This window comes from Panicum virgatum, chromosome 2K (genome assembly GCF_016808335.1).
Source record: "Panicum virgatum strain AP13 chromosome 2K, P.virgatum_v5, whole genome shotgun sequence".
In the NCBI taxonomy this organism is placed as follows: domain Eukaryota; kingdom Viridiplantae; phylum Streptophyta; class Magnoliopsida; order Poales; family Poaceae; genus Panicum; species Panicum virgatum.
The window spans coordinates 5465104-5489041 of NC_053137.1; the positions used below are offsets into that span (position 1 = coordinate 5465104).

At 45.5% G+C, this 23938-nt stretch overlaps 3 protein-coding genes across 7 annotated transcripts; 1 reads left to right on the top strand and 2 right to left on the bottom strand.

Moving 5' to 3' along the window:
• Positions 1–776: 776 nt before the first annotated feature.
• LOC120662841 (BTB/POZ and MATH domain-containing protein 5-like) lies at positions 777–5671 on the bottom strand. 2 transcript variants are annotated; one of them, XM_039941914.1, is made up of 4 exons: positions 5096–5667; positions 2934–3309; positions 2578–2851; positions 777–1553 (listed from the first exon to the last, which is right to left on the bottom strand). In XM_039941914.1, exons 1-4 carry the CDS (start codon positions 5581–5583, stop codon positions 1528–1530), a joined length of 1164 nt encoding a protein of 387 aa, XP_039797848.1. In that variant the 5' UTR covers positions 5584–5667; the 3' UTR covers positions 777–1527. The 2 variants fall into 2 exon arrangements, with proteins under 2 accessions (XP_039797848.1, XP_039797844.1); XM_039941910.1 differs by having other exon boundaries at positions 779–1533; positions 5096–5671.
• Positions 5672–8506: 2835 nt separating this feature from the next.
• On the top strand, positions 8507–15447 carry LOC120662857 (probable transcriptional regulator SLK2). The gene is made up of 10 exons (XM_039941922.1): positions 8507–8740; positions 9977–10663; positions 10752–10880; positions 11364–11412; positions 11975–12189; positions 12317–12385; positions 12947–13047; positions 13203–13296; positions 13452–13521; positions 14201–15447. The coding sequence occupies exons 2-10, from the start codon at positions 10058–10060 to the stop codon at positions 15160–15162; spliced, it is 2295 nt and encodes a 764-aa protein (XP_039797856.1). The 5' UTR covers positions 8507–8740; positions 9977–10057; the 3' UTR covers positions 15163–15447.
• A 5-nt stretch (positions 15448–15452) lies between these two features.
• LOC120662868 lies at positions 15453–19456 on the bottom strand. Of its 4 annotated transcripts, none has more exons than XR_005670238.1 (5): positions 19304–19456; positions 18953–19198; positions 17571–17669; positions 17190–17395; positions 15453–16756 (listed from the first exon to the last, which is right to left on the bottom strand). XR_005670238.1 is itself a non-coding variant. In XM_039941941.1 (4 exons), the coding sequence occupies exons 2-4, from the start codon at positions 19196–19198 to the stop codon at positions 17315–17317; spliced, it is 426 nt and encodes a 141-aa protein (XP_039797875.1). In that variant the 5' UTR covers positions 19304–19456; the 3' UTR covers positions 17049–17314. The 4 variants fall into 4 exon arrangements, 2 of the variants coding, with proteins under 2 accessions (XP_039797875.1, XP_039797864.1); XR_005670237.1 differs by having other exon boundaries at positions 18943–19198; XM_039941941.1 differs by lacking the exon at positions 15453–16756 and having other exon boundaries at positions 17049–17395.
• Positions 19457–23938: the final 4482 nt, after the last annotated feature.

The following is a 23938-nucleotide window of genomic DNA, read 5'->3' on the forward strand; positions in this document are numbered from 1 at the left end:
GCCCCCGCGGGGCGGTGGGGCCATCACCTCCCCGCGACGTCGCTTCGTTTCCACGCAGGGCCCGGCTCGCAGCCACTGACCCGTGGGTCCCAGCGCCTCGATGACCCCACCAGCCGACGTGCTCGCGGAAGGAATTGAGCACCGCACTGCCGTCCAGGTCACTGACAGGTGCCGGACCAGGAGCCGTATGTCAGTCAGCTGGAGCCACAACATGCTCGCTGATTCGTGGGACCTGGATGGGAAGTGACGTACGGGACCCACCGGTCAGTGATATGCTATGGCGAATTTTTTGTGAGCGGCGGCCGAAGGGTGGGGCGAGGTGGGGCCAGGGGTGGGTGTCGCATCTCGCGGAGGCGGTGGGGCCGGCCTGGCTGGCGCATCCGTGGCAGCGCGTACGTAAGGCTCGACAAGCCTGCCGGCTCGCCCGTACTCTTTCCCTGGCCACAGAAAATCGATCGCCGCCGTAGGCTTATTCCACCACTTTTCGCTGGATTTGACGTGTCAAACCAGTTTAATATTTCCAGGGTTAAAAAAATCTGGTAGGTTACGTATAGTCCGTAGCAAACGTTGCCTTGCTAAAACAGCAGCAAGACGCCAAAGGTGTCTGACGATGAGATCATATCCATCTCAGGCCATGTTCGATTACAAAATATGACGGCATATAATGCCATAATGGTGAGAGCGTGCGCGCCATCGGACTATCGGAGATGAGTATGACGACACCATGGCGAGAGACTGAGAGTGTGCCGTCTGAGAAGATTCATAGCCATGATGGGAAGAGGAAGAATTTGAATGAGCATTGTATTTGCTACTTTCTGGCTCTTAGAGATGGTGTACATATTCATCACCTCTCATCATTGACAACTACGATACTTGCCAACAGAAATGTCAAAATCCATGTAAATAACATTTGCCAACAGACTAAAAAATGTGTCGCTTCAAATCTTTCTCCAGTCTTTCCTATCTGATTGCCTTTCACTCCAGAGAAGAACTCAGATCTTTCTCTCCGGTCTTTCCGATCTGATTGCCTTTCATCACTCCAGAGATGAACAGAGCTAAATGAATGGGTTAGTAGCAGGCAGCTGAGCAAACCCCCGGTGCCAAGACACAAGAGCACCATTTTATCATGACCTGGTGAGCTTTTGCAGGCTGTGGCTGTCTACACATCGATCCAGTACTGATTCGGGACCAAACACATCAACTAATTACAAACAAAACGCCAGTTAAGATGTAAGAAGCATGTTGAGATACAGCTATTTAAAATTGTTTTTCTTCACATACAGGACGAATTGACATCGCCATTTACAGAGCGAGAGCTGGCTAACCATGTCAGAGTTGTGGGTTGGCCTCAGATTCTTGGTCTAACCCTGCGTCCACTGGTGGCACCGCCGTCCGAGAGCTGCGCACAGACGCTCTGGCTCTTCCCACCACTGCTGCACTGCTCCTCGCACCCCGCAACAGTTTTCAGTATCTCTGACTGCAGAGATGGGCAGTTGTCCCTGAGGTAAAGGAACCCCTCAGTCCGGATTACAGCTGCAGAGACATAAGGGTATCTGGAATGTGTTATGGAGCTTTATAAACTTAATCGCACCAATATCTGTACAAACTTAATTGCACAAATAAAGCAATCAAAAGGTTAAACGTTGGTATGTGGAGCAATAATTTTCCTGGTAGTATCCAGGCACTGGAAACTATATACTTATTTACATGGCCAGTGCCCATTAGCAAACATAGGTATTATAATCTAGCATGCAATATAAGTCTTGCATCTGAATGCTGCTAGTGAAATCATGTCGCAGTCCCCAGTCTACTTAGTTTACCTTCAATTCATAATTGAGGTTGCCAATGTACTACTGTAGAATAAGTACAACACACACGAGCTATCAGAAAACAAGAAATCAATACATACTGCATCTGCGTGCTACTGAATTACCAGTACCTTAATATCTTTTTTATTCAGTTAATAAGTTGTTTAAAAAAAACTACTGTACCAAAATGGCATTTCAGTGATGTACATAGCTGTTTATATTGATGCCTAGCAAAATGTAAGTGTAGGTGGCTCAAGCATACTGTGTTGAAAAGAAACATGGAAGCATCTATAATGGTCAAATGCATACTTCCACAAGAAGTATAGCAAAAAAGTTTTAACTGGCAAAAACAAGAATTTTTTCATGCCACTATAATAGACATAAAAATGAACACAAAAAGGGGACATGCACTCAAATATAGAAACAAAACAATTTTTTAACACTTAGAGTCACTCTATTATCACTTGTGTTTGTGTAATACTCGTTGTTCGAATGTTGGTTTAAACCGCAGATTGGAGCTTATATTATTTGCTTGAATCATGCTATGTGGCCTAGGTGAAAAACTAGGGTCTCCTAACTGCTTCTTTTCAAACCAATGCATTTCCATTATTTCTGATAATGAAAGTGGGATGGAACCTCGTACCGGAAACGAGGGGAAACCAGAGTTTTTTTTTAAAGATTTTTCATGTTTATGACAGCATGAAAAGCAAATGCTGGGACACTTGGTGTAATAATGAGAATCAAGATTCGATGTGAAAAGTTTTAGTACCTGAAAGATTTTCAGCAGCAAATTTTAGGCAAACAGCTTTAAGCTCCATAGCATGGTGACGATCAGCCAATGCTAGTGTACTCGCAACTGAGGCCACTGATATACCCTTGCACAGGTAAGACTCGCATAGCAATCTTAGCCTTCCTAAGTCATACTTGTCTGCTGCAGCCAACAATTTTGCTGCCAGAGAATCAAAGACAGAACCATCAGAGCTTGATGCGCCCAACTCATTATCATCAACAAGGGTATCTCTATAGATGAAATGAAGCATCGCCTGCAACAAATATTCACAGAGTAATTACTTGCTGGTCACTGTTATACTGCAAGGATAAGTTCACATGGGAACAGCAACATACCTTGAAAACCTTTGGCTCCATGTCATCAATAGAAAACTCTCTCAGTTCATCACTTTCATCAACCTCGTTCTTCTCTCCCTCAGATTCGTCATCAAAAAATTGAGATCTGAATACATGAGAGCGTGCAGCCAGCACCAACTTATGGGCATGAAACCTCTCTCCTCCCACATTAAGAATGACATCCACACCCTCCTGATTGTCCAACAGTGAACCAAAATGGTAGCCGATGTCTGAGTCTGAAACCTGTATAGAGTGTGGTCTGGAGTAATCAATAGTTGATACAACAACACCCACAGTGCAATTTATCTTCAGGCAATCATCTTTAAGAAAGTCTGAAGTCTCGAGGGCAGTTCGCCTAAAGAACCGTTTGTAACCCCTGAAACAAAGAAGGATGAATTAAATTAAATTCTCAGAGGCTAATTAGCTGTCCTCACTTGATGGAATTGCACAATGTTGCAAGAGCAACAGCAATTTCAGACAATACAGTTCGCACATGTAAAGAAACATTTAGCAAGCTTTATCCATCTCTCAATTTACATTATCAATGCATCACAAGAGAATATTTCTTGTGCTGTGATTGAATTGGTTCCATAGACAGTATGTATTCAAAATAACTAAGCAGATCAAAGTAACTAGCTGCTGTTTACAATAAATCAAATCATTCGGTGAACTTGTATTGAGGTGAACATCTAACAAATAAACAATAAAAAACTTGAACTGTACACGTTAGCATAGAATCACAGCTGCTACTTACAGCTTTGCACTACCAACAAACATACCAGTATGAAAAAAGAAATGAGCCAAACAAAAATGCCATATCAGGTTCCTCAAAAAATACGAGTATAAATGTGTCAAACCAAACAAGGTTCCAGACAAGATTCAAGGTTTCTTTCATTGAAAGAGAAGGACCGCCAATTCAATGGACCAGGGACTGGCAGCAGCGTCATCATTCCCGCCCATAAATATCATGCCTATTGACTCGATATATATACTAGAAAAATAATGGAAACAAACATGAACTATGTAATTCCAACACTCGCGACAATCTAATTCATGAATAAAAGTGCACAGGATAGATTAGCTGTAGGCTTACTGAAAGGGTAATCAAATCAAATGTATAAAGATTAATGCCACTTCATTAGTTCAAGGGGAAACAAAGGAAAACAAAACTTACTAAAACATAAACATGAACGTTTGCCAATAAGTTTTAGCACAAAGGCAGTAAAAACATACTACAATATCAGTACACTATTACACTACAACAGCTAAAAACAACATACAGCAACTGAAAGCATATGTTCAACAGCATCGTTAAGTTGCTGGAACCATGTAAAATCACAATTTGTACAGCCAGCCACATAAATATCCATTTCAAGCATGATTCGATAACTCCCATGATATCTGTGTGCTCCAATTTCAACAGTGGAATATCCATCATTGCACATGCCAATTTATCAGTGAGTGAAGCATACAAACAACTCACATCCAAATTAAGGATCAGAACCAAGATGCACATGATAACAGACATAAGAACTGATATTCAACCAGAACTACCAAGTACCAACATCAATTAGGGCTTGTTCGGTTAATCCCCCTCCCAATCCCCTTGTGGAGGGGATTAACCGAAATTCAATCCCTCACAATCCCCTTCTGGAGGGGATTAACCGAACAAGCCCTTAAGGGGAAAATCATATGGTTACCTGAACACCAAAATCAGAACCTAATTATCACGAAATAGACCCTTGTATGTGAGTCATATCCACACCCACAAGCACCCACATGAAGTCCAATAAATCATCTTAGTACAGTTTTGCAACGTAATCACACAGGTGCCAATTCATCACCCCTCAACCATTCAAATCCGGATATGACTCGTAGAGTAATGTGCAATCAAAACTAATTCACAATGGAAGCTAATTCGTCCTGTGGCTGCTAATTGGTCACAATGGAAGCAGTCTCATGCTAGTAACAACCTAACACAACCACATGAAGCCTGATTGAAAATTGACTGTTGGACTACAATTCTACTGCCGAATTAAACCTCTGAAACGAACTCGTCACAAGCAGAGTAGTATCGTATCATACTAGTAACGAACCCAAGACGATTGAATATGGAACGAGCACGACAGAAATGGGCAGGGAGGGATCAGCGCGGGGCTTACCACATGGATCCGCGGTACTTGAGGGTGTACGGCCCGGACTCGAGAGAGCGGTCGAAGTGGGAGTGGACCTTGTGCTTGCCCTTGCCGCTCTGGTCGAGGAGCGTGAGCTCGAAGAGCGCGCGGACGTCGGTGCCCTCGGAGGCGAGGGCGATGAAGACGGAGACGTAGGCGGAGTTGTCCTCGGGGTTCTTCCCGTCGGGGTAGAAGTAGACCGCCCACTGGAACCCGCCGACGGAAAAGGTCTCGCTGGCGATGTGCTTGCCCACGCCCATGCCCTTGGCGAGCGAGTAGCCCTGGATCACGAACCGGTGGGAGCCGTTGACGGTCTCCGTCACGGAGCGCGAGCTGGTCGGGGACGCCGACACGTCCCGCTGCGGGGCGGCCGCGGCGGTGGGGGGCTGCGCGGCAGGAGGGGGCGCGTGCGCGTGCGCCGGGGGCGGGGGAGGGGGCGCGGGCGGCGGCGAGGCGTCGCCGGCGTCCTCGTCCATGGCGGGCGCGGTAGGGTTAGGGTTCGCGGGGGCAGGAGGAGGAGGCGGGGGATTGGGGAATTTGGCCTCGGTCCGTTTGCTGCGGTTGCGGGTGACGTGAGCGCGCGTGGCGAGGGTGTGAACTGTGTGATGCACTGATGCGACGCTGGCGGGGAAGGCGAAGCTGCGAGCCGGCCGGTCGGCTCGGACTTGGTAGTTGCTCGGTCGGTCGGTCGGTCGGTCGGTTTCGTCGCGTCAACTGGCTAGGTCAATGCGACTATGTTCTGGTTCGCGTTCGAGTCTTCGAGATGTTCAGAGTGCGAAACCGATCGAGCCGCTCCGCATCAACGGCCGAGGAGCGCTTCTTCTCTGGTGAAAATAGGCCATTTTTTCTCATCTCATAAAACCCGTAAACATAAAAAAAATATCACATCAAATATTTCGACACATGTATAGAGTACTAAATGAAGTCTATTTACAAAACCTTTTGTATGGATGGACTGTAAATCGCGAGACGAATCTAATGAGCCTATGCAATCTATATTTTGCAACAGCGATGCTACAGTAACAATCCGCTAATTATGAATTAATCATGAATTAATTAGTATCATTAGATTCGTCTCGCGATTTACAACCGAAAAAAAATTATAAATAGATTTCATTTAGTACTTCAAATTAATAAGATTTTTTTTAAAAAAAAAATTACGTTTCAACTAAACAGGCCCTAATCGAGCAAACCAAGCACGCAATAATTCGGAGCAGCTGCCCCTACAATCTGTTTTTTTTTTTTTTTGCCTCCGCAAAACAACTGACTGCAGGAATCGTCCCTCACACCGCTGGAAGGAGAATTCCGCCCAATTCCGCGGACCGTTCCGCGGGTGTATGGTGTTAGATTACCCCTCCAAGTTTCCTGAAATTACAAGCCAAATGCCATCGTATAAAAACACGGGTGCGGCGATCGGAGGTCGGCGGCACGCCAAGCGGCCGCGGCGCCGACGCCCCGGGTTCGGCCGCGCCTCGGCAGGCCGAGCCGCTGCCCCGACGAGCTCCGCACGTGCCCTCGGGCTCACCGTCGCCGGAGCTTGGACGCGTCGTCTCCGGAACTCGCCCTTGCGCCCCTGCTCCGCCAATTAATAGTTTAGCCAGTTTCAACGGGAGTTTTATAGAAGATTTTAAAACATTAAATATCATCACTTTTACTGATATTGTAAGGAGAAAAGAATAAAATTTTATAGGATGGCGATGAGAAACTCGTATGGCACAGTTATCTAGTTCTCAGTCTAGGTAATTGTGTCCATGAAACTTCTACTAAAACTGGTCTTAGAGATAAAAACATTATAATATGTTAGGAAACGATGCATTATGACTCATTAATTTTTAGTTAATCTTGTAATGTTAGAAAGTGGATGTGATCACCACATTCTATGCTAATTCAGCTACCAACACAAGGTATTCCTCAGGGGCACATATATCATTATACGTTCAGTGCAGGCAATCAATCATTAAATAATCGGTTTATTCTACCAACAAATTCTCAGGACACCTAGATTTTCACAAAATCAATTTTCAAAAAAGAAACATAAAAATCAAGGCCCTAGCTGCCAAGAAGTTCATGGCGCAGTGGCAAAGGCCACTGGCCGGGAGGCTCTTGCCCAGGGTTCAAACTCTAGGTGCGGCACCTTAAGGCTTCCTCCAACGGCGCCCTGGACAACGCCCCCCACCCTACGTAGGGGGGTTTTGGGGGGAGCGAGCAGTCCAACGGCTCCCCCCACAGCTCCCCCTACGTAGGGGGAGTGTTGAAACTCCCCCCACGTATAGAGGGAGTTGAAACTCACCCTATATCTCTAATCACACCGTTTTTTCGCGATATTAATCCCGTTTGAACCCCGTAACACGATGATAATGTGTATTATGACAGTACAAATACTGTATGATTTTTTTTAAATTCAAAAACGTTAAATAAATAGTTAGTTAATGAGTGATAGTATATAGAGGAAATAGATATGGGGGAATGGTTGGAGAGAAGGAGTTATAGAGAGAGGAATCTTTTGGAGGGAGGTAGTAAAATATAGTAAATAGTACGTTTGGGAGGAGTTGGATGGGGGAATGGTTGGAGAAAGCCTAAGTTTCAGGAGTTTTCCTTTGATCGAGTATCTCTTTCAGAAAAAACATGGCCCTAGCTTAATTTGGCGCGGCGCAATAGCTAGTCGCTAGATAGAATCTCTCGACTTTAATGTTCCGTTGTTTTTGGTTGGACATTGATTTGAACTGGGTCGTGCCGCCGCCGCCGGCTGCTGCTCGACTCCCGTCGATTCGACACTCGCTGCCGCGCCATCCCCCTGTTGCCACCGCCAACGCTCTGGGACACGAAGGACGGGATCGAGGACCTTCGCCACTTCATGCTTTTTCCCCAGATAACTCGCTTGACCATCACCCGTGTTTCAATTTAATCTATTTGTGGGGTTGTTGGGTGGACCTGGTATGCCTTGGCATACCTACCGAATCATTGACAATAATTCATGAAACATAATAACATAATTAGATCTACTCTTCACTAGGACCATCTTGATGAAATGTCGGAGGAATTTTTTCTTTGATTTCTGTTGGATGCTTTTTCCCCTATGTTTTGTGAAAGAACATAAGTCTTTTCTTGTGGATGGAAATCACTTTTCCTCCTTTCCAAATACTTAAATCAGAAAATTTTTCTAAACATTTATTTATTTATTTATTCTACAAAAAATACTACTTCCTTCGTTTCAAATTGTAGGTCGTTTTGATAAATCTAGATGCATAATTTTTGTCGTGCATCTGGACATAATATTTATCTAGATGCATAGTAAAATTTATGTATTTAAATTTATCAAAACGACCTACAATTTAAAACGGAACGAGTACGTTCCCAATGGACCCTATAATGATTAGATCAACCTCGGCTCGCTCGCTCGAACTCGGCTCATTGACAGCCCTCCCGACCCCCCGCTCAGGGCCTCAGGTTCGTATCTCCTCCCACGCTCAAAAAAAAAAAAAGGTTCGTATCTCCTCCCTCTGTTTCGTAAAGCTTTCCCTTCTCTCGGACTCTCTCCTCCCTTGCTCTTGCTTCCTTGGCGGCGACGACTGAGCGAGCGGCGGCGGTCCTGTCTTCGCCCAGCTCATTGCCGGCGATGAGCGCATCCTCCAGGTATGCCCGCCCCTTCTCTTTCCTTCTGCTGTGCGAGACGGAGCACCCCAAACCCTAACAAAACTATTTGTATTCGGATCTGAATCCAGTTACCTACTAATTTCGATTTCGTTTGCAAGAATTTTCGGGTGTACATGTGTACACCCACGTTCTATGCTGGGTCAGTACACCCACGTTCTATGCTGGGTCCGCCCCTGGTGGTTCCCAGGAATGGAGTAAAGAAAAGCAACAACAACAAAAAAAAATCTTGTTTGGCGTCCACCCCTGCACTGCTGCTGCGATTTGGGGGGAATTGCCAACCTACACATGTCCTACTCCCTGCCTCCCCAAGACCAAACTTCACTGCCATCAAATTCTAGCTCGTGCGATGTTGCTACCACCTCCTTTTGTGAGCTATTTGACACCCTAAACTCAAACACTGGCGCAAGGCCTCTTAAGGTAGCCGCTTAGGTTGTGCCAAGCCAAGGTACCTTGCTGCCTAGCAGCGTGCACTTTATAGCACTCTGATTTTAGTAGTCTTGGGGAGGTTAACAATATTCAATGAGAGATGTGCTCCATCTTGCTGCTGGAGAGTAGCTTTGATACATTGAAGAATATATCTCAAATATATGGATTTGGGGTAACAAAATGATTTCAAGGTGTATCTTGAAGTTGTATCAAGATTCCTCTTTTTTTTTCCTGCTTGCAGTTTGATCCTCTATACAATTGAAGATATATGATTGGTTTTGTTCTATTGGTGATACTCTGTTGCTTCGTTTATCAGGATTCTTTAGCTCTTGCTGAAGATAGGCCATCATTATGCAGTTGCCTATAATTATTGTTTCTCCAACACTGTTGTACTAGGCTCATATCTGTGACGAGTTGAATGTGTCGTTTTGCTGATGTGGAGATGATCAGTTGGTACTGTTCATGTGATTTGTTGTTTGCATCTGGCATCTTCTCATGTCCCAGTTTTCTGTATTTATGGGAAATATCTTGGCATCAATTGAATAATTGCAAATTTGTTTCTTTGGAAGATAAGGTTATGCCATCTCTAGTCCTAGACCCCTAGCAATGACACTTGGTGTCTGTTGTTTGAACCTTTTATGACTTACGAACTGTGAGATTGATGGGCTGTTGGTACATCCTCTATTTGCTCATAAGAAAATTGATGATAAACTTCCATTGTCACTTGCATATTTTATTTATATTACATGACTAAGTTAATCTTCACTAATATGTACTCTCTCATAACAGATCGTAGCTGCAAGTATTTGAAGATCTTTATTGGTGATTTCTAGTTATGTTCCCTGCTTTTATCGGAGATTCTTTGAGGTGATGCCGGATGCCAACTCATCATTCTCCGGAGGTGCTAAGTTGCAGCCAAGCACAAGCATGAATACAGATTCATTCATGCGTGTTCCAGCCTCCCCGATATCATTTTCATCAAATAACATCTCTGGCTCTTCAGTCATTGATGGTTCAATTGTGCAGCAAAGTCCACCCCAAGATCAGGTGCAAAAGCGGAGGTCTTCAAGTGTAACATCACATCCTACGATTGAGGCTGGTGGTGCATTGCATCCTCAAAAGAAATCAAGAATTGATGTTAGGCAAGATGATATACTACAGCATCAGCTGATTCAGCAGCTGCTCCATGGTCAGAGTTCTTTGCATCTTCAGGGGCAACAGAATCCACAGCTTCAAGCTTTGATGCAGCAGCATAAACTGGCACAGATGCAGCAGCGGCAGCAGCAGCAGCAGTTGTTGCAACCGTTTGCTCAGATACAACAATCTCAAATTGGCATCCCTCGACAGCCTCAGCTTAGACCACCACTAGCACAGCCTGGAATGCAGCTAGCTGGGCCTATTAGGACTCCTGTCGACAGTGGGCTTTGTTCCCGCAGGCTATTGCAGTATTTGTATCACAAGCGTCATCGTCCAGAGGTACATTTCTGCATTGTATTCATTGATCATGAGATTACAATATACAAGTCCTCAGAAGTACAATTAATACCTGCACTCTGTCTTGTAGAATAATCCCATAACATACTGGAGGAAGCTTGTTGAGGAATATTTTGCACCACGAGCAAGAGAAAGATGGTGTGTGTCTTCTTATGAAAAGAGACCAAATGGTTCAGTTTCTACTCCACAAACAGCTCTGGTTAGTTAACAGTTTACACTTCACAGTAGCAAATTTACTTGCAATCATATCGATCTTGGTTTTGTGGTCTGTGTGCAGCGTCACTTTCTGTTTTATTTCAAAACAACATTGATTAGCATCTTCTTAAACCTCTACTTGGATCTTTAAACACAACATTTTATTTATCATTTATCAAGTTCTGTTAATGGCAGCTGAATAGAGTTGGTAGGTATAGCTTTTGGTAGTAAAGAGCTTTCTTGTTGCAGTACCTAAATAGAAAAGGCTGATTCTTTTTGCTCCTTCACATTTACAGTTAATGTGGGGGAATCCTTATGACCCCTTCTTTTTTATTTTATTCTCTCTTCTTAATCAAATGAAACACAGCTCTCCTGCGTTTTCGAGAAAAAAAATGTGAGGGAGAATATTCCTTGATTTTTTTTAAATTACAAAATGCGATGTATATATTCATAAACACTTCATACAATCCTATTTTATCCATTACAGGATTCATGGCGGTGTGACATTTGCAATACACATGGTGGGAAAGGATATGGTTTGTAATATCTGTCAACTCTGGCAAACTATATTCCTGATGCTTTTCTTTGTATTCGAATTTTGGTTTCCTTGGTTCCTCTTTGAAAGATGATTGATCTCTTGGTAGCCAAACTCAACACTTTCCATAAGTATCTTGTGGTAGACAAAACGGTGTACGGTTTCGGACCAGAACAAAGATGCAAGTATGTGTATTACAAATTGTTATAATACATCATGCATAGGCATCAAGATTTGTTAATAGTTATCTATGAATATATATACTGAGTGGTCAAAATCATGCATGCATTTGATATGCGAATGACTGATCAGCCACAAAAGAAGAACATTTAAAATAGCATGGTGACATTGCATTGCTGTGTACCTTTTCACATTGAATCTGTGGTAAAGCAAGATTAAATTTGTGTTATCTACTTTTCATCTGTGCACTACGCAAGTGCTGTGGCCATTATATAGATGCACAGCTTACATCTGTTGTTCAAGTAGCTTTCTGATTTGGTACTTGTAATACGAGCAGCATCTCTTACCCAGTTATCCTTTTTATATCTGATCCCATCTTACAGAGGCTACATATGAAGTGCTTCCTAGACTGTGTCAAATCAGATTTGATCATGGCGTTATAGATGAATACCTATTCCTTGACATGCCCAATGAGTTCCGGTTGCCTAATGGATTAATGCTGCTGGAGCATAAAAAAGTTGTTCAAAAGAGTGCCTATGAGCATCTACATGTTACACACGAGGGGCATCTGAGAATCATTTTCACTCCAGAATTAAAGGTATGCTTCGCGGAGTAGCTCGCTCACATATTTGAAATTTGTGTAATGTATCATTTGTAAGCATAGAAATAATCCCAAAAAGGGGCAATAATCATTCTTATCAGCTTATTGCCTGTGAATTATGTAGATAATGTCCTGGGAGTTCTGTTCACGACGACATGAAGAGTATATCACCCGCAGGGTTCTGGCACCACAGGTGGAGTTTGTAGACCAGCACACTCTTCCACTTTAATTTGGCTGCAAAATTGTTAATTTAAGATTTAATCCTGCATAAATAAACAGTAATATAGTTTTTCTAGGGCATAACAATTTAGTTATTGCTCAGCAACCTAGGTCTTAGGTGATGAATCATAAATGATGCGGCATAAATCTTATTATTACTACATGGCAACTTTGTTGGATCCTTCAGAATTGGTGAAAACATGCCTGTTTCCATCACAGCTCTTCCACAAACTATTTTGGCGATTTTTCATTTCTCATTGATGTAATGGAGTTCAAAACTTCTTCAAAAAACCCCAGATAGGATCAAACCTTTTTAATCCATTCTCATGGCATTTTTCTTATATGTACTCTGAGGGCATTCCCTAAGTGCATACCTATGTTTTACTTATAGTTACACTTTTTAATCCATTCTCATGGCATTTTTCTTATATGTACTCTGAGGGCATTCCCTAAGTGCATAATTATGTTTTACTTAAGTGTAACTATCATTGATGACTATGATATCTTAAATTTTACACACGATTCTGCCTTTCAGGTCAATAATCTGCTACAAGTTGCCCAGAGATACCAAGCTGCTGCCAGTGGAAGTGGTCCTGCAAGGGTTTCAAATGATGAAGCACAAACCATTTGCAATATGTTAGTGAATAGACTATGCTCCACAGCTGTATTGTTCATTATATAGAGATTTTTTGCCATGATAAATTTAAAAACCTGCATCTCATAGCAATCATGTTTTTTTTAACAAAAAAAATCTTACTAAAGCAATAATAATTTTTCTCTCGTTCTATTAGGTTTGTGACTGCATCGCGGCAACTAGCGAAGAATCTGGAGCATCACACCTTGAATGAACATGGTCTTTCTAAACGATATGTTCGCTGCCTACAGGTAATTAGACTGTTCCCGTCACATTATATACTTCTCCAATATTATCCCATAAATCCTGCCTAGATTTTAGTACAATGTAATTATCTGCCTGCCCATCCTATTGTTCTGTACGTTCATATGCATCAAGAACACTGATGATCATCTGTTGTTTTCAGATATCTGAGGTGGTGAATCATATGAAGGACTTGATTGAGTTCACTAACAAGAACAATCTTGGCCCTATAGGTATGATCATGCACATTTACCTATCATTATCTTCTGTTTATACCTATCACTGTTTTCAGTCTATACCTATCATTGTCCTCAGCTTATACCCAGTTGTTAATTGTTAGCTGTAAAGGGCGTACCCAGTGCCGTAGGCTTCCCGCACTGTGCGGAGTCTGGGGAAGGGTTGTTTTTAAGCCCCAAGCCTTACCCACACAAATGTGCAGAGGCTGGGGCTCGAACCCGGGACCTTCCGGTTACAGACGGTAGGCTCTACCGCTGCACCAGGCCCGCCCTTCTGTTAATTGTTAGCTGTGGCTGAATATTTTTTTTCTAAAGTAGGTTGTGACCGATGTTTTGCTCATTGTTTCTATGAAGATACATCTTTAGAAAAGTTAATAGCTAGTCCAAGTTCTTTGTATAAGCAAACTGTAGAGCTCTTGAAACGACAGTTGAACCATAAAGGGACAAACCCAGTCGGTGCTAACCTGGTCAACTCAGTTGTTTCCGGACCTAATGAAGTGGAATATTATAAGTTATTTCCTTTTTTCCCTTCTGTCAACAGCAAAACATTTAACTATATGACAACAGTGGCAAAACAGTAGATTATCAGAATGCTAACATTTTGGTATAAGTAGCAGTTCCGACTTACCCCATCAACCTTTAGTGTCATTTTAATGTGCTCTGTGTTCATATGCAGAGGGCCTGAAGAATTATCCGAAACCAAATGTACCAAAGCTTCCAGGACAGAATACGCAAGAGGCAAAACACATAATGGCTGCTGCTGGCCTTCCCAATGACCAGAACACCACCAAAGTCATGGGCCTCAAACAAGAAATAGGCGCTCATGTGGACAATGGATCTTCTGGTGTTGGAGCTGTCGGTAACAGTACTCCACAGAATGCTACAGCACTAAACAGTTACCAGAATATACTCAGAAGCTCCAGTGCAAATCAGAGCCTGCTACAGCAGGAGGCATCGAGTGTCTTCAAAGGTTCTGCAGCAATGCACGGCATACAGCTGGAAGCATCTAGATCATTCCATGCACCTAACCAAGCGCACCTTGCACAATTCCAACGTTCTGCGTCATTTCCGCATCCAATGCCCCAGCATAACAATCTTCAGGGCATGGGAATGCAAAATAATCTCCAGGGCTTGGGAATGCAAAGCAATCTTCAGGGCTTGGGAATGCAAAATAATCTCCAGGGTGTGAACCCACAATACCAGCAGCATGTTTTGAATCAGCTGCTTCAAGAAGTTAAGAACACTAACAACCACGCTTTGGTGCAGCAACCACCTCCAGCCAACCCTAATGTAAACAGTGGTCTTGCACCTGGAGCTGCTAACACCAACAGTGCTGCTACTGGAGAGCAGACTCAGCATATCAATAACAGCACCCTAAAGGGTGCAGCTACAATCGGCACCGGGCCGAGCAATGTGATCAACAACAGCACAGCCAGCATCGTCCCCAGCAGAAGTAACAGTTTCAAGTCGGTAAGCAGCAACCCAGCTGCTGCTACTGGAGGCAGCAATGCTGCGACTTCCAAGGCTGAGCCCTTCCATGAATTAGATGATCTCGACCATCTCATTTCCAATGAACTGGCAGAAAGCGGGCTGTTCATGGCGGACCAAGGTGGCAGCGGCTTTTCGTGGAACATGTGACAAGAGTACATAGACGTCTCACTATGTGAGCTTCACTGTAAGCGATGAGCAATATCCTGCTTGGACGCTAGTGTGGAAGTTAGAGAGTGGTGATGGAAAGTTGCCTTCTTTTACTTATATATTTTAGTTTTTTTAATTACCGTTTCGGACTGTTGTGAGTTGTGACCGTGCTCAGATGTAACTTCAGATGTCACTGGATCTGTTGTGGGGATGTGAGAGCAGTAACCAGTAGTTATTGGTATATATCGTTGTCGTGCAGTCAAATGTATTGCCGTGATTGTCTCATCATCTTTTTTTTTCTCGAACGGCGCATGAGGACTGCACGTCATTTCATTTAAGATAGAAAAAAAGGAGAGAGTACAGAGGTTAGACAACCCCTGTACTCCGTACAGTTTTGTAAAGGTCGACTCTTACAAAAGAAAAACAATCCATGATCATGCCCCTAGGACCTAAGGTGCCAGGGGCATCGACCTATCTAGGAGCTCCTTGAGTTTGGATGCTCTTGCCATGCACCAAAGAGCACACTCGCTGGACACAGTCTGGAGGAGCAACTGAACACTTGGCCGAGCACCCTCGAACACACAAGCATTGCGGTGCTTCCAGATTTCCCATGTGACCAGGATGATGAGGGAGTTCAGACCCCTGCGACGATCTTTTGGCACAGATTTTATAGTTAAGCTCCACCAAGCTGAAAAACTGGTCGTCGAAGTAGCAGGCCCGGCAATGACCAAATTCAGGTGCTGAGATATTAGCGACCAGCATTGCCGGGTGAACACACAGGTGAGAAGGAGATGCCTGGCTGTTTCATGTTCTTGGTCGCAAAGAGGGCAAGCAGCTTGGTGAGGCAGGCCCCGCTTGGCGAGGCGATCAGCAGTCCAAATGCGTTGCTTGATGGCTAACCAGAGGAAGAACTTGCAGCGCAGAGGAGCCCAGCTCTTCCAGATTCGCTTCCAGGGTGGAAATCTGATGGAGCCGACAAAGCAGGCAGCATAAGCTGTTTTGCTGCTATAGGAACCTGACGGACTTAATTTCCACCGGAACTGATCAGGTACCCCCTGCTGTAAAATTACCCCATCCATAAGGTCCCAAACCTGCAGATACTCCATCAAGACTTGAACTGTTAAAGCACCTCTAATGTCTTGAACCCACCCTCTATTTTGTAGTGCTTGAGCTATTGTCCTTGACTTTCTCACTCTTTTTGGTACAGTTCTGAATACATTGGGGGCTAATTCAGCCAGTGTTCCCCCATTAAGCCACCGGTCTGTCCAGAATAGGATGGATTCGCCGTCGCCAACCACTGCATCGATTGCCATATCAAAAAGAGCTTCATCTATCAATTGCAGGTTATGATCCAACTCCCAAATGATTTGTTTGGAGCGTTAAATATTGAGTCAAGCAGGGTTTTACGAAATTGATAGATGAAGTCATCGAGTTGTTCTTGGTCTGGATCTCCAAGATCCTAACGATATCTTATAGAAACTACACTTATAGCGAATAGGTTCCTTTTTCCTCGGAAAAGATGGGAAACACAGCTAAGATTTACCAATATTCCAATAGATCATCCTCCAATGCCAGAGTACTTTAGCTCACCTTTCTGCAAACAGGACATACGTAAGAGCTTCAATAACGACCAATGTTTTATGAACCCATCAGGTCATAACAATTGTATGAAGCAGGCATGATTTAACTTTGATAATCAAAAGAACATGCAGATTTTGACAAACTTTTACTGCAAATATAGTGTAGTTTCTACAAGTTCATTCACCTAAACAAATTAGCAGTTAAGAAGCAAATACAAAGCTAAGTTGTAAACAAATATGCATTAGGTATGAACTCTACGAAAAGCAGTTGCTCATATCATCGTAGTAATTACCAGTTTTTTTTTTAACCGAAAACAGCGAGGGAGGCCCCCGCTGTTGAAATTTTATTGAAAGAAAGGGTATTTACACAACAGAAGAGAAAACAAGACTAAACATACAAGGTATAGAGACTGGAAGAAAAATCTTTACAAAACAAAAAGTAATTACCAGTTTACCACAGAATTTCATCATTTTTGTGCCACCAAGGTGTTATCGAGTTATCCAGAAGTAATCACCACAAGTTTCATCCTTCAGCGATTCGAGCTAGACAAAGCATCTACTCATTAAGGTCACTAGTTGCTAAGACGAACAACAAGCAGTGCCACCCCGCAGCAGAAAGTCACAACCAAGTACCAGAGAACAAAAATGTAGTCCTGCAGGAGATAAAACACTAGTTAAGTTTCCAGAGTCAATCAATACAAAGCAGAGTACGGCAGATTTGTTGATTTTCAGTTATTCAAGTTCAATGCATGCAAGCTCCTTTAGCTATTCCTAAACTCTTTGTCACATCAATAAAATATTATCGTGAGATCCTATATATGTATTTACCGAGGAGGTCCTCGTGTCTTCCACCTGGGCACGGGAAGCCACAACTGCCTTGGTGATTACCTCCTCTACCATGCTGTGGGGTGCGGTCAGTGATCCAGCCTGCATGTCAATCAGATATAAATATATATTTTCCTTTCAGTGAAACAAGAACAACGTTACTCCACCGCAGATTGCACAAATAGAGAAGAGAACAGAAACACAGACAACGGAAATGCGAAAAACACCCCACATAAAAAATGACCAAAAGAAAGACAATGAACCAAATAATCAACTATTAAATGATCACCAACACAGTACTCACAAACAAAACTTGCCAGGTCCGACCCATCCAAACTTCAGCAAACCTCATTTTGGAGACTGATGCTTGTGGAAATAGCATATTATATCAATATATGGAAGAAAAGGCATCTACCAAATCTACTTATGATAAGGAGGCCATGGCTATTTTGGAAGCTTTAAAGAAGTGGAGACACTACTAATTGGGAGCTAAACTCATCATTAAGAAATACCACCAAATCTTAGATATAATAATACTCAGATTGATTGGTGGAATTCAACGTAAGTTGGACTTTGACTATTTAGCAGAATACAAGAACAGAAAAGAGAACTAGGAGTGGATTCTATCAATGTTCTTATGGCGTCGCCTAGGCGACAAGGCGCTCCCCTATTTTGGCCCGCCTAGGCGTTTTAGCCCGCCTAGGCGTCGCCTTAGCCCGCCTAGGCGGCTAGGCGGTGGTGACTCGCCACAACTCGCCTTAACGCCATAAGAACATTGGATTCTATTGAATATGTCGACGGAACACAACATCATTTGCTACCACGTTACTACCATGAGCTTTGTCAGAGCTCAATTCAGGTTGATGGATGGAGAACTTCTGAACATTCAGGCAGAGTAGTTTGTAGGTATCAGCTGGAAGGAATATAGTAAGTGGACATTTTTATGAAAAGTGGTAAATGGACGTTTGACGTGATGAAGATTGGAAGTTCACTGCCCACTTTTTGAAGAATATCATCCCACAGGGTTAAAGACTTAAAGTTACTCCATTGTAAAGTGGCTGTGATTTCTCTAGAAAATGACTGTAATTTGTTTCACGTTGCTGTAAAAAGAAGACCTAATTTATTTCACGGTGCTAACGCTCATTTAATTCTCTTAGCTGAAGAATACTAGGCCTATCTCTAGTGTTCCTCCGTGTCTACCAATGTTCATCAATTTCGAACACAAAATTATCCCAAATTGAATGCAAATTCAGATCCTAGCACTGCAGGGTATGGCATGGCGGAAATTGGTGGGTGCCCGCGGCCGACCTGAAACTCGCCACAAGGGTCTATTCGCAACTAACATCGATGCAATATGTTATAATGTTAATCCTACTTAAACCGACGTTGACGATGACGGTGAGGGAGGCCGTGGCGGCCGCAACGGCCAGCTTCTCGACGTCCTGTCTGCGCACGGCGAGGTTCTCCGGGGAAGTCTTGGCGACGCAGCTCCTCACGCTGACGGCCACGGTCTCCCCTGCGTCCTCGACGCTCACCAGGCCTCCAGGCGCGAGGAGAGCCCGGACCAGGTCCCTCGCCCTCACGGCGACCGCCTTCGTGATGACGGCACGCTCCGCCTCTTCCGACGCCATCTGCCACAAAACCCTGTTACGAGCGCAAAATGCCAGCGAAACGAGCGAGAATCAGCGGAGGAGGAGGTGGCCGATGAGGACGCCGAGGTTCGCCGCGCCGCTCACCTGCGAAGCAAAGCGACGCCGGCAGCGAGGTGGGGAGGGGTCGTGCGCGGCTCGAGCGTGAAGGCGGCGCGGTTTGGTGTGGGCCCTCTTGGAGCTCGGAGACGGCGGTGGTGACGTGGTGTGTGCGGTTTGGTGTGGGCCCTCTCGGAGCTCGAAGAAGAAGGCCGTGGAAGACGGGGACTCCTATATGTCTATAAAGCCCAAGGTGCAGTTAACCATTTTTGGGCCTGGGAGCCTCCGATCGTACGTGCCGAGCGCACAGCTGTAGGAGGACCCAATCGCAGGCAGCCAGCAGCCCAAGAGACTAACGTGAAGAGGCGGAGAAGCAAAGCCGCAGATCTCTCTGGTACTTTTTGTTCTCTGCCCACCATGAATGTCGGAAGGCTCAACATGAGCACGGTGCTATGCCTCTTTTTGTTTCTTTTTTTTTCTATTTTTCAACTCTAATTCTTGTAAAACCATCTTTAAGACTTCAACACTTGTTTTGAGTTGATTCAACACTCTGAAAAGACTATTCCTACATTTTGGATATACTAATTCAACATTTTTAGAATAAATGTTGAAATAGTATACTATATATGTTGAAATGATCTGTTCAAAATATTGAGACAGTATATTCAAATGTTGAAGTTTTAAGATAAAAAAATAAAATAACATATTGGATCTTGTTTTGTTCCATTAATTTCGAAGAATATTTTGATTCAAACGGGTTCTAAATTGGATTTATGGTTTAAGAGAAAAGATCACTTGAAGTTAGAAACTTGATTAACTTTCCAACCACGTCCATCCACTCATTCTGCATGTCTACTTTACGCCGCTTGCGTCCTCTGCTCTGCTCCCGTCCGTGTCGGGCACGCTGCCTGCTACCCACGTGGTTTCATCACATTCATTTATTTTAGTTGGCACAGATCTCAAACACTAGAAGATATTTTACGGAAGATCTATAGGTTTTCCGGTGGAAGACTCTTAACGTTGGAAGGCCCAGCAGGGAGCGCAGTAGGCCTTAGACGGGCCGGTAGGCGGTAGCTGGAGGAGGTCAACCGTCGGCCCGTTTTAAGCAACAATAAGAAGTGTCTAGAGGACTTAAATGAAATTTAAGTACATAATCAGACTGGAATTTGTAAGGCTTACAATGCCAAAAAGGGTCAATTCATAGTTTCTGATTTTGCATGCAATCATCTCTGGTTACGGAAGAAAATTCATAGCATTCCTTTGAAGATGAATGCATTTTCTGCCATTCGTTTAGCGTCGAAAAATCTCATCAGTCTGCACAGTAACTGAAACGACCCGGGTTTTCGAACGAAGAACCCGAATCTCTATATCATTGTGATAGCCCCTGGATCAGTACCTATCACATACAGAACTCATTTCAGACAGTAAATCAATTCATATTCACTTAAAAGAGATTCAAACATGAATTTAATTATTACAATATCCAGAGAATTTGCAGTACGAATTTATTACAAGCATATTGGGCTAAACTGGAACAAACAGAAAACGGTAGCGGTAACTGGTCTTCAGGTCATCCTTCATCTCGAACTTCATCTCCACAGGCAGCACTTGAGCGTAGCACGAGCTTCTAAGTTTCAATCGTACCATCCGTCGGTGTTGGCGTCGAACTCCTGTTCGGATCCTGCAACTTGTCAAACTATCCCCAAGGACGGGATAGGTTCACGTCACCATCCGTAGTCAAGCTATAAGTGGATGCAAAGGTATAAAAAATAGCTAAGGATAGGCTGAAGTTTCCTATACAAACACAAGTATATAAATACATGTCAACTGTCACTCTCCGACACGGACCATACCGGCACCGGTCAACTACAAACCCCAGGTCGGTGCAGGAACTCCCTCTCCCTGCACCTCAGCTGACTCCACAGGGGGAAGTGGACTAGAGGGAGGTAGAAAGCTGGGTTTACTACTCTAGATGAAGTAACAAAAGAGTAGAAATGTACATGACTGAGTACGCAGCTATACGTATAGTTTTCACCCTGCAGGGGTTGTACACATGTACCTACTCGCCCCGAATCCAGTCGGCAAGCTACTCCAACTGTTTCCGAGGCACCGGCCTACCGAAGCACTTCGAAGAGCGAGACTAACCGCTACGGCACCATCCTGTCCCTCCAGGTTGGGATGCATCCCCTCTCAAGAGGTCGCCCTGGAGTTGTGTGGCTCACCCCTTGCCCTCCGGAGTTTGTGTAAGGCCCATGGTCCTTCCGCATCGGGCCTCCTCCGCACAACTCGACCCCTAACAGGTCTGGTGACGCGCATAGCTAGCTCGGACCGGATCCACCCTCATAGTGGATAAGTGGTGTGCACGCTCACAAAGTCCCACAAATCATAGTTACCGCATATGTCCATAAGCACCGGGGCAAGCACTCCTCACGCAGTCCTCCGCAGTGGTCCGCCAAGGCACCCATAACAGGTATTGTCTCTCCTTGGGCACCCATAACAGGTATTGCCCCTCCTTCTCTTCCCGCACCCGCCACAGGTGCTCCCCAGAATGTGCCCAATACACATTCCCGGCCAGTAACTTGCCCCCGCTAAAAGCCCTACCTCTGGGCTCCTCACAAAGTGGGTCTCCAGCATGCCAAGACTATCATATCATGAAATCCCATACCCAAACACTCTCATAGTAGCCAAAGCATCCAAGAATCAATCAAGGTATAGGGATGCAAGGAATATGGTATAAGTAGGCCATGCAGGCTTATCTCACATACACACAAGTAATGCAATAGCAATTCTAGCAAACAATGTCTAATAGGTATTCCGTCATAGATGGGTGTGAACCAGAGTGTTCCTCGTAGAACTCCTAGGCCTCCTGGTAGTCCTGGTCGTCGGTCTACTCTTCAGCAGCAGGATCTATTCGTAATTACGTATTACTATAGGGGCCAAAGTGCAAAAATGCACAAAACTACTCAAATAAAATCCAACTCATAATAAAACCTACTCTAACGCGTAGAGCATGTTTTTAGAAGAATTATGAAACTGGTTTCATAATTTTCAGAGCTCCGGTTGATTTATTACGAATTTCTGAAGCTTAAAACAATTTCTGGAATTAAATAAAGGTTTTCGGAAAAAGAAAACACACAGGCTGACACGCGGCAGCACCAGGGAGTGCCCCGTGTCCTGCTGACGTCAGCAGGAGATGACGTCATCGTTGACTCGGTCAACTTTGACCCAGTCAACGGGTCCACGTGTCAGGTCAGCAGGGTCCGCGGTCAGTGGGGTCCACCAGTCAGCCTCACAGGAGAGAATGACATGTGGGACCCGCGTGTCAGGTTTTTCCAGGAAAAGGAAAAAGGAAAAAGGCTAAAAAGGGCAGCTGGGCCGGTTCAGCGCGGTTTAAAGGCCGGCTCGGGACAGGTGCTCGCGGCTCGCGGCTTGGCGGGCTGGTCTGGCCTGGTGGAGCCGCGGCTTGGCAGGCCGGCTCTTGATCTTGGGCTGGCAGCAGCCCTCTTCTTCTTTTCCTTCTTCATTTCTTCTCCTTTCCTCCTCCCTTCCGCAGACAGAGTTGGCCCGCCCATCGGAGCATCCTCCTCTTCTCTGCTTCTCTCGCCTCCTCCTCCTTCTTGCTCCTTGCCGGCGGGCTACTCTGACGGGCCAAGGCAGGGGCAACGGCGGCGCATGGTGCGGTCAGGGCGAGGTCGGGCGGCGAGGTCAGGCTGGAGCGGCAGCTCTGCCCTGGCAAGGTAAAGCGGGCCGGACATGGACTCGGGTGAGGGTGGACATGGCTCGTGGCGACACGGCGGGTAACGTCTGCGCGAGGCACGGCAGCAGCAGTGAGCTCAGCTCGGCCTTGCTAGGGGAATGACCCTCAACACGGCCGGCCAGGGTGCGGGCGCGCGCGTGCGTGCGCTTGGGAAACCAGAGCGTGGCACAGCAGCGCTAGGCGGGCGAAGAGGGTTGCGACGGCGGAGCTGGGCGATTTTTCCAAGGCACGGCGAAGCCGCGCATGAGTGCAGCAGCGCACGCGGAGCGCTCGGCAAGAAGCCATAGTGGCGCTCGCGTGTGCCATGCCACGACGTCGTGACGGCGGCGGCCGTGGGCTCCGGTTCAGGTTAGGTCACGGCGCGCGCGAGCTCCCGACTTCCGGTTTCGCGGCGAAGGGCGAGGACAGGGGCATCGCGGGGCAACAAAACGGGAGGTCTGGCAGGCGGCGGGTTCGCGTGTGCGCATGTACGGCCGAGGCAACGTCGTGCGATGTGCGCGTGAACGAGGCCGCGGCGTGGTCTGGGTGGGTGCCTGGTCTGTGAGCAGGGGCGTCTCCTTGGCGTGGGGTGTGTGCGCTCACGGCGCGGCGCGTCGCGGCTATGGCGAGGCAGCCGTGCGTGGGTGAGGCGGGACAGAGGCTCGGCGCGTGGCTAGGTGTGGGCGCGCGCAGACCGGTGGTGGCCTCGCACGCTCGGTGCGGTGTGCGCGTGTGTCCAGGGCGGTGTTCGCGCGCGAGCACTTCGGCATGGCCGAAGCTGAGGCGAGGTGGGGCGGTCATGGCGGCTCGGCTCGGTCAGCGCCAAGGCAGGGCAAAGGCCTGCGCTTGGGCAGCAGAGCACGCGCGCACGCACGCGACACACGCATGGCGTGGCCGCGGCGGCGGCGATGGGCAACAGCGGCGGGGACAGGCAAAGGGCTCCTGCA

Excerpts from the sequence above, each read along its gene's own strand:
- LOC120662841 (XM_039941910.1), bottom strand. The coding sequence starts at position 5,583 with ATGGACGAGGACGCCGGCGACGCCTCGCCGCCGCCCGCGCCCCCTCCC. Across the intron at positions 3,310-5,095 it reads AAGTACCGCGGATCCATGTG|GGGTTACAAACGGTTCTTTA; the intron begins GTAAGCCCCGCG and ends TCTTTGTTTCAG. Across the intron at positions 1,534-2,577 it reads TGCTGCTGAAAATCTTTCAG|CTGTAATCCGGACTGAGGGG; the intron begins GTACTAAAACTT and ends ATGTCTCTGCAG.
- LOC120662868 (XM_039941930.1), bottom strand. The coding sequence starts at position 19,198 with ATGGCGTCGGAAGAGGCGGAGCGTGCCGTCATCACGAAGGCGGTCGCC. Across the intron at positions 17,670-18,942 it reads CATCGTCAACGTCGGTTTAA|GCTGGATCACTGACCGCACC; the intron begins GTAGGATTAACA and ends ATTGACATGCAG. Across the intron at positions 17,396-17,570 it reads AAGACACGAGGACCTCCTCG|GACTACATTTTTGTTCTCTG; the intron begins GTAAATACATAT and ends TATCTCCTGCAG.
- LOC120662857 (XM_039941922.1), top strand. The coding sequence starts at position 10,058 with ATGCCGGATGCCAACTCATCATTCTCCGGAGGTGCTAAGTTGCAGCCA. Across the intron at positions 12,386-12,946 it reads GCAGGGTTCTGGCACCACAG|GTCAATAATCTGCTACAAGT; the intron begins GTGGAGTTTGTA and ends TCTGCCTTTCAG. Across the intron at positions 13,522-14,200 it reads GAACAATCTTGGCCCTATAG|AGGGCCTGAAGAATTATCCG; the intron begins GTATGATCATGC and ends GTTCATATGCAG.